The 10,177-nt window shown below is 41.0% G+C and overlaps 1 protein-coding gene across 1 annotated transcript; it reads left to right on the top strand.

Annotated features, from left to right (window-relative positions):
- The first annotated feature begins 2,737 nt into the window (after positions 1 to 2,737).
- On the top strand, positions 2,738 to 9,387 carry LOC117944418 (protein-lysine 6-oxidase-like). Its single transcript, XM_034871214.1, has 7 exons — positions 2,738 to 3,393; positions 5,576 to 5,684; positions 5,898 to 6,029; positions 6,126 to 6,282; positions 6,922 to 7,017; positions 7,538 to 7,653; positions 8,922 to 9,387. Exons 1-7 carry the CDS (start codon positions 2,841 to 2,843, stop codon positions 8,926 to 8,928), a joined length of 1,170 nt encoding a protein of 389 aa, XP_034727105.1. The 5' UTR covers positions 2,738 to 2,840; the 3' UTR covers positions 8,929 to 9,387.
- The last annotated feature ends 790 nt before the right edge of the window (positions 9,388 to 10,177 follow it).

Here is a 10,177-nt window from a genome sequence, read left to right as displayed (position 1 = left end):
TTACCCCTATTATAACTACTACAACTCGTACTACAGACCCAGACCCAGGGCTCACCCCCGGCATGGATACGGAACCAGAAAAAGACAGCCACATGCTGAGAATCATAAATAACACCTTGGACGTTCTGTGTGTGTGTGTGTCGCATTAGGTCATGGCAGTTTGACGACCAGCCAAGCTCGCCTCACGCATAAGACCGTACTAAATCAGCAATGAAATATGGAAGTCGGAGCAGTGCGGTCAAGCCGAGATGGTAAAGGCAATAGGAAAGCGCCGCCAACAAATGGCTTTTGCAGGCCAGGCTGATGAGGGCTTTTATAGGGAACTCAACACATACTTTTATTTACATAGTTGCTCACATTGTCCCTCTTAAACTCATATCTGATGTATGAATGTTTGATTTTGGTTTTCTTTCTTCCAATATCTTTTGCGCACACACACTAAAGGTGATGAATATGTTGGTGGTGATGAAGTCAGTGCTATTGTGTTTGGTGTTTCTAGGGATCTTTATGCGCCCTGCGTGCAAGAGGCCCCTCCAGGCGGCCAGCCCTCATTATGAAGCTGTTTAAACCGCTCAGATCAGGCCGACACCTGCTTCTCATTGGAAACAGTGGTTACTGCCTTGTATTCCTAAGAGGAAAGTGCACCGCGGTGCGATAAAGTGGCCCTGCCTTTGATCTTTACACAAATGTCATAAAAAAGGAGCCGTTGTTCAGCTTGATCCCTTTTTCCTTTGACATAAAGGAATCGGTTTAACTGTGCACATGTGCTGCTGCTGCTAGCTACTGCGTGGCTAAGTACTGCTACTGGAGGAAACAACATAGCGTTAACATTTCTAGACAGAGACTGAGTGTTTCAACTTGAATAGCAATACATTTACATGTGTTGTAAAGTCATATGTAGTTATGTCATTTCACTGTTGCACAGACATGAAACAAATGAAACTTCCTGCTCTTTAGCTTGTGCTTCTGGCCGTCCGGCATTGTGTCGTCACATGATTGTGGTCACGTGTTTGCAAAGGGTCTATGATGGCCTGTAGTTTTTTTTGGTGGTGTCTCAATTTGTCCTTATGTTTTGGTGAGCTAAAGACATTGTTTTCACCCTAGATGACAGTTTTTTTTCTTAAAGACACTGTTGTAAAGATATAACTTTTATTAGTAATTAGCCAAAGGACATCAATAAGTTTATCCTGAAGGCTAAATGCTAAAGTCCACTGATGAAGATACCTGACGGACGTGTGTGTGTGTGTGTGTGTGTGTGTGTGTGTTATGGCATGTGGGTGGCAGGTTGTTTTTTCACAGTGCTTTAAGAGAAGGAAACTTCTCAGTCAGTGAGTGCCTAAATTTCAGCATTTTTTTTTTAAAGCATCCTGAGTGCTCAGTGGGGGGGTGAACCTCCAATAAAACCATCAAAAGCTTCATGAATGGGTTGCACTGTAACTCTGAGCAAGAACATGCATGGTAGCAACATACGCCTACAGGTACACACCGTTACCATAAAGCTGATCCATGAAAACTGAGACAAGTCTTTGGCCAGAGCTGAGGAAAGAAAAAAGAAACTGCAGCAAATGAAAAATGAAGATCATAGAGCAGGCACTTGCAAAAAAATGTAATAACCTCGACTAAGAGGAACACATTGAACAGGTTCAAGCTCCTGGTAACCCAAGAAGCCTTTTTGTATCCTGTGTAGACCCTTTAGATGTAGGAGTTTGGACTTTTTGGACTGTCCTTCAGTTCTCACTGTAAAAGTTGGTGATGTAATGTAATGGATGCTGATGTTGATGACCATGGTCATTGTTGATTAGATTGTGTCCACTTTGGGGGCTGATATGCACTTTTCCTACCTTATGTAGGTTACTTTGACGCTGCTATCCACGCACCTTGTACTGGTATTTATTTCTTCTCTTATTGTTACAGTTGTGTTCCAGTTGGATTTAAGTGAAGAACTTATGTATGTATTTTTTGTCTTGTATGTTTTTATACTTGCTACACACCTAATCGACCTTTGGGGACACGAAGTTGAAGTTCATTCCGACAACAGAGATAATAATACTGACTGAAAACAGGCCAAAGCATCACTCTAATAATTCCTCATCCTGTGGAGAAAAAACAAAGGGACAGAAGTTTTCATTTGATACAGAATAAAGCTGCTTCTCATCAGTGCTTCTAGTGCAGTCATAGTTTAAGAAATCATGCAGCAGTTTAAAAACACTAACAACAAATCCTTGTCCAACTTGTTCCATATATTCCTATCAGTCTGCTAGATTTGAAGCTTTCTGCAGATACTTAATCCATCTTCAACATGTATGATAAGTTTCTTTTCTTTTTTCTGATACGTGCGCCTTTCATGACACCCAGGGTCACTTCACATACAAACAGTCATGTTTTATATAAACTGAAAAGACAAACGATTCCCAAATGGCAAATTATTAGAGATCTTCACATCTGATCTGGTAGTTGTTGATCCTGAGGCCTAAGGGCATCGGACTGGGGGAAAAAAGGGGACCGAGTACCCAGGGCTCCAATGTGAGGAGGGCCACAAAAGAGCTGTGGATGTGGGGAGGGGCCCCGTAGAAAATGCCTTTTTACAGGGCCCAAAATGTTGTGCTACGCCCCAGTCCTAAGGGTTAAGGTCACACAAAAAAAGTCAAAAAACACTTACAAAACATCTCTCTCTCTCTCTCTCTCTCTCCCCCTCTCTCACTCTCTCTCTATCGCATTAGCAGCTGCTGAGCTGAAGCACTTGAAGGAGACTGTTCAGATGTGCGGCTGTCCGTGGGGAGGAAGATAATACAAAAAATAGTTTCTTTCTTAACTAAAATCCCATTAATTTATTTGGAATAATGAAGGGACTCTCCCCTGATGCATTGCTGCTGTCTTTTGCACATTTATGTTTCCTCTGTAGTTTTCTGGACGGGGCTCGCGCTCAAGAGGCTGCAGGTGATGACGATGCGCTTCGGCGGGGGTTGACATGGCAACATAACGGGCAGGTTTTTAGCATTCTGAGCCGCGGCTCTCAGTACCAGCCGTCCGGTAGGAGGCCATCCGGGTCACCCCGCCGCGGTAACCCTGTGGTCCTACTAAGCAGCGGTAACGACACGGTCCCCGCCGCCTCCCGGGGCTCCCCGCGGGTCCCCGTCACCAGCGGCACCGCGCAATTACGCGCGATGATGCGTCAACAGCCGCGGCCTGAGCAGCAGCAGCAGCCGCCGGCGTCCGGCAGCGACGGAGAGTCTCCTCCGGCCAGACGGGAGGACATGATGGTCGGAGATGATCCATACAACCCGTACAAAGCTTCTAACTATTACCCCTATTATAACTACTACAACTCGTACTACAGACCCAGACCCAGGGCTCACCCCCGGCATGGATACGGAACCAGCTACCACCAGAACGGTTAACAAGCTTCTTTTCTTACTATGTCGTAAAAAAATACTGATCTTATTTTCTCTGTTGTTGTCGTCAGTTCTCAAAGTGGCAGGGGGCTCCAAACTGTTTTAGGGGAGACTCAGTAAATGGAAGTAAAGAATTTATTCATTTATTTATTGTTTAGTAGTATTAGGTTTCAAAAGTGGGATTTGGTTAGATATTTCAGAGATACAATAGTTTTGGAGGAATGGTACAGTTTTTCCCACTTTACAAGAGTCGTAGAGTTTAAATGGCTTAGGACAGACTTTTTTCTTTTTTTGGTATCATGGCTCAAATGTTGAGTTTGTCAATTGGATCAAATATAAAAAGAATCCAGGAATTGAGTGGAACTAAGTAACTAATAAGGCTAGTGGGCCTTTATCCAATCTTTGTCTGAGGGGAGACTCTTCTGTTCAACAAAGGTGTTTAAGCCTTCATTAAACTGTGAAAGTTCACGAAGGTGTCTTAACTACAGTTGTTATAGGCTGGTTACTCCTGTGCAGGAGCTGTATCCTTCAGTTATCTCTTTTAATGAAGGAAGACAGATGTTCCAGTTTTTACACATAGCCGTGGGCGTAAAGCTCATCTAACAGTTGGGGGGGTGAGCAATAAACATACATTTCTGAAAAACAATTTTTTGAAGGGGACACAAATAATACAGCCCAGGTTATAATTGTAGAGGTTATGTGAATACAGAGGAACGTCTTAATACTATCATTAGTGCAGCATGGAGACTTTTTTTGTGTGTTTCTCTTGATTCAGTGAAAAAGCGGACCAAATTGATCAACAGTATTTTTCTTTAAAACCATTTATTTTTAAGTTTACAATCAAGCCAGAAAAATATTTTAAAACATAATGACTTATTTTGAACAAAGTGACCCCATATAAAATACAGAAAATGCTTTGCACACTTGTTAAATTAGCTGATCATAATGTAAATTTGTAAGTCACTGGTGAAGCATTATCTGCTCACCCTGACAACCACACACCTCCAAAAAATTTAAATTTTAAAAAACCAGTATTTAACAAATAGTAAAAACAGGTAAGGTAGTTACTTAATTGTTACTTAAAAGTTAATTGCTGCAAATACTGAAAATACATATTTAAGCATAATTAAAATTCTGAAAATAAATTCTAAAAATAATCAAGCATAATAAAATAATTACCCTATTGCACACAGTTGCAATAAGCAAGCAACATAATAAAGTGCACACTGTGGTATACTTCATTTCACCATTTACAACCCAAAAGTAGCCATTGAAATAAAGTGCTTGATTTGTAATTTAAGAAATATGTTGCCATTGTTTCAGTTTTTCTAGATAAATTAAAATGAGCATGTCTAAGGCTGATCTGCCGCCTAATGCAAAGACAACACAGGAGTAGCTCTAAACTAAAATGTAAAAGAAGCTGGCGGACTTGTTGAACATAAATCAGCAGAGAAAAATACAGTTTAAAAACTGCATCAACGTTAAAAGGTATATAAATATTCAACCATGTATAAAACATATCTCTCAAAGTTTTAAAAGCTCTCCTTCAGTTGGTGCAGCACTCCCATACATCGCTGTGATGCATGTGTCCCGCTGAGTGAGTGAGACAGACGCATGGACACACACACACACGCACAAACACACACACACACAAACTTCTTTTTGGTTGCTGACACTGACTGAAGAACTCAATCACCATTGAACTGGAATGATAACGGTACACGTCAGCAAGCGGCTGTAGACACAAGTAAGGTGTACACGGTGCACTTATGTCTGGCACATGATAAACATTAACAAAAATTAACATGTAAAACATATCTATCAACTCTAAAGCACTTTTTGAGCAAAGGGGATGCGCTCTGATTTCACTGCGATGGCAACTCCGCCCAGCTCCAAGTAGGGAGAGAGGGAAAGAGTCTGGTGTGTCTGGCTGTCTATACTTGCATATCACATTGCACTTTTCTGCTCTTTTTGCACTTCTGCTTGGACGCAAACTGCATTTTGTTACTCTGCACAATGACAAAGTTTCATCTAATCTAATCTACATTCATGAAAGAGTGTAACAGAATCAGCTCAGCATGCCTTTTCAATTGACTCCAAATCTAACGGACTGTTTTGTGTGCCTGAACAGCCAATCAGAGACCAAACTGCTCCATGTGATCTGAAAGTGTTCCTGTTTGTAGGTCTCCCTGATCTGGTTCCGGACCCATACTACATTCAGATCGCCACCTACATCCAGAGAATGTCCATGTACAACCTGCGCTGTGCTGCTGAGGAGAACTGCCTCGCCTCGTAAGATAACCCCAGGTGTTAAGCTGTTATAGAGCTGGTGCTTGCCGGTTGTGGAGGGACTGACTGTAAAGTTTTATTCGGAGGAACAATTGTGTGTGTGGATGTAATGATGGTTTAGTTGTAAAATAGCCATCCAGTGATGATGTGACACTGATACTGTTTCTCCCTGCAATGGTTTCACTAAAGGGATTTTGTAAACCTCTTCTCCTCCAGCTCCGCCAGCTCCTCCCATGATTATGACACCAGAGTTTTGTTGAGGTTTCCCCAGCGGGTGAAGAACCAGGGAACCGCTGACTTCCTGCCCAGTAAACCACGATATGCCTGGGAGTGGCACAGCTGTCACAAGTAGGCAGCAAACCGTTAACAGTTTGATATGAGGGTGTTTGTTGAATTACCTGGTTAATACTTGTTTGTCTTTCCTGTGTTGTTGTTGTTGTTCAGTCACTTCCACAGCATGGATGAGTTCAGCCTGTACGAGCTGCTGGACGCCCAAACTCAGAGCCAGGTAGCCGAGGGTCACAAGGCCAGCTTCTGTCTGGAGGACACTTCCTGTGACCCGGGATACTACCGCCGCTTCGCCTGCACCTCACACACACAGGTATCAACACACTCAGACCACAAAACTGAAAAAAAATCAATCATAAATAACAAGCAGTACCCCAGGGAGAATAGCTTCCAGCTCACACTGAAGCTAATGGGGATCAAAGCAAAGAAACAAAAAATTTGTGAGACACTTATACAATCCCCGATGTTAGTCAAGCGCAGATTTGGGTCGCTGATACGTCACTTTGCGACAAGTGAAGCTGTGCGATGCGCATGTGTCAGTTTGCGACAAGTAGCATACAAGATGCTAACGAGAGACTTCTGTAATGTCAATATAGTAGAAATGGACCTACTTAACCAAGGCGTTTTGAGCTAACGTTAGCAGTCAAACAATAATAGATAACAATTTTAAAATGTTGCCCATCTTCTGTTATTGTTTGTTATGAGAAAAGTTTATTTTTTTCATGGATTTCACAAAATTCAGTATGACAGTTATGTCGTAAACCGTCAAAATCTGAGCATGTGCAACTCACATCTACACTCAACTCACATTAGGGAGTGACAAAGACAAACAAAAAATCAATACAGATGGGATGAATAGACATTTGAAATTTCAGATATTAAGCGTTTGTGTGTGTGTGTGTGTGTGTGTGTGTGTGTGTGTGTGTGTGTGTGTGTGTGTGTGTGTGTACAGGGTTTGAGTCCAGGTTGTTATGACACCTACAACGCCGACATTGACTGTCAGTGGATCGACATCACTGACGTCTCTCCCGGAAAATACATCCTCAAGGTCCGTCAGAGTTTAACTGATTTTTTGTTTCTAGAGATAAATTGTGTCTTTCTGTTCACTTCCATACATTTGGGGTATACATTTTTCAATATCCGAGGAAGGTTAGTTCAAGGGTAACTGGACTCTGTTAAGGTTCTTGAAGACATTTCATCTCCCATCCTTTTATTTCATTTTTTATTTGACCTTTATTTAACCAGGTAGGCCGGTAAGAACAGGTTCTCATTTGCAACAGCGACCTGGCAAAGAAAAGCATAATCGTGCAAAACAACATACAGTTTTACATCCAGTACAATACAAGGATACAGACTACAATAAGCTAAATAAAGTACAGTATCTTCAGTTAGTTTTATTTTCCATATTTTTCATATATCTCCTTATATTAGGAAAGTCCAAAAGTATTTAGAAACAGACTTACACATTGTCTTTTTGTGTGATGAGCTGATGACATAAAGAAAAATAATCCTTGAAACTCGAGGAGAGGTGACCTGATATACTGATGGCCGTCGTGTCGTCCTGACAGGTGACGGTAAACCCCCGGCAGCAGGTTCCAGAGTCCAACTTCAACAACAACGTAGTTCGCTGTGACGTCCAGTACACCGGGACCGCCGCTCACGTGTCTGGATGCACCACGACATCGTAAGAAACACTTTCTTCTTTTTATTCCAGAGATCTTCAACAGTGGGCCCGGGACACCTACAGGGTCCTCAGAGTCGCTGCAGGGGGGCCGCCAAGTTAGTGCTCAATGGTTTAAAAAATAAATAAATAATTGAATATGTCTGAAATATACATTGACATGAATCTAACATTATCATTATATGTAAATATATTTTTTTGAATGTACACGGCGTTGATGAGGCTAAATGGACATTCACAGATACAGTTAAGCTTCAGGATTTACTTATTCACATTTTAATATTAAAAAATGATGATAAGACTAGGCCTTCAATTTTTATTTTAAAAGCTTATTATTGTATGCACCAAAAAAGTATGTGCAAAGGCTTTAAGTCCCTTACCCTACATTATTATGATTCCAGTTTAATATGCAACTACATTTTATACTTTACGTTTACACTGAACAAAATTAGAAATGCAACACTTTTGTTTTTGCCCCCATTTTTAATGAGATGAATTTTAAAAAAAGACGGTTTTGTGTAGACAAAAGGCTTAATTCTCAAAATGATTGGTCACAGATCTGTCTAAATCTGTGTTAGTTAACACTTCTCCTTACCATAACACCAGATATTGACTTGTTAGGTCTTTGAGTTCAGCTCATGAAAAAATGGGGGCAAAAACAAAAGTGTTGCGTTTATAATTTTGTTCAGTATGTGTAGTAGGGTGTCCCTGCTTTGTCTCTATTACAGGGTTCTGGGCCTAAAAACTGCTGAAGACCTGTGACTAACACTTTTGAGCTCTATTACTATTTTTGCAGACAGTGGTAGTGTACCTTACAAAGATTTCTTTAGTTTTATTACTAACTTCTACATTTTAAAAATCAATTTTTTTAGCAACAATATTCAGATATGTGGATGTATAAAATTAATGCATTTCAAACCTAACCTCTGTAACATCAATCAGCTCTTCAATTCCCATTTCACTAATGAAACATGTTAAAAGTTGTCATTTTTGATAATTGTTCAAGAATGGATTCAATTGAAATGACATGAATGTGTCAGGGTTGTGTGAATATGTCAAGTTCACGTGTGTCTTTCTAAAAGCATGATAAACAAAACCCTTTTGACATACATTGGATATTAAAAAACCAAACTTTTTAGAAAACCTTGTTGTTCCTTTTTTAGGACAGAAAAGATAACTCATAATAGATTTTCAACCTTGTATCTGACATCCTTTGCCAATCTTTAACGATCATTTAGTGATTGATTTGGTTGTTCTTTTGTTTCTTGCAGCCACTGAGATGAATTCAAATAGGCTTGAAAATGAACACAAACGGACCAAACGGGGAACGCTACAGAAGAATGAAGCTTAAAGTCGCACATGACGTAATTCATTTATTTATATCCTGGTTGAAGCAAATAATAGATTATTAGATCTGTTGTAAAACAACCAGATTATTTCAGTCGAAATGAAGTCGGGATTTTCAGATTGCTTTTACATTTTGTGTCCCCCAATCTGAATTTATCCAAAAATGCCACAAGATGGAGACAAAATGAGTTGCTGATGTAAATCCTGCTCGGACTTCCAATTAATGTGTCTTTTTGTTGGTGAATGCTGTATAGAGTGTGTATCCATAGTACACAGTGTGTGGACTTGTTCTCAACAACCACACGTACCTGCAGAGCTGTATATAGGCGAGCTCGCATCTCATGTTATCAATCTGCATTATCACTTTAATAAAGCTTGCTTAAATGTGAACAGCGTTGACTCTGAATGTGTTGTCTCTCAGTGACACCTGCATCCATCAGAAATGCCACGCAGCCGACACACTCACACCATGCAGGCCGTGTCAGGAGCCCTTTGAAATAAAGGATCTTTAAGCCTTGGAGCTGCTGAGCCAAGGGACCCTATACCTTCGCCCAAAGTGCAGAAGGTGGAACTCCTGGTGTGAGGGGTGGGATGGGTCGGGTAAGATGTAAAGGGGCCTTTCTGACCAGATGTCTCTTGTACAGAGCGGAGTAGTCTTGCATTGTCAGACCTATCTCCACATCACTGTGGAGTAAAGTAAATAGAGCTAGTTACATTCAGGGATGCAGCTCAGGGTTGTTTCCATTACTTTACACCGATCCCAACCATCTGGGGCTGCGCTAAGCTCCGGACGCAGCAACTGGGCCTCTGGAAAATTGTCAAAAACTATATATAAGTTTTTCCTTGCCTCTGTCACCTAGTGCTTGCTCTTGGTGGGATTGTAGGGTTTCTGTAAATAACATCACAGAGTTCGGTCTAGACCTGCTCTTTTATGAAAAGTGCAATGAGATAACTAATGTTATTAACTGCTAGGGTGGAATAGATATGTGGCAGTTTATCATGCCGAAGCGAAGGCTGCATTTGAGGCTTGGGTTCAGGCAGGCAGGCCGAGAGAGGGGCCAGTCTTGGAACTCAAAAAGTGTACTAATGCAAGTTATAAATGTGCACTACGTTATGTCAATAAACACGAGAAAGAAATTAGGGCGGACTCTATGGCTGAAAAGCTCCAAGGTAGTGATGT

This window comes from Etheostoma cragini, chromosome 5 (genome assembly GCF_013103735.1).
Source record: "Etheostoma cragini isolate CJK2018 chromosome 5, CSU_Ecrag_1.0, whole genome shotgun sequence".
NCBI lineage: Eukaryota > Metazoa > Chordata > Actinopteri > Perciformes > Percidae > Etheostoma > Etheostoma cragini.
Note: the sequence above shows the minus strand (reverse complement) of the source record. Positions and strands in the feature narration are given on the sequence as shown.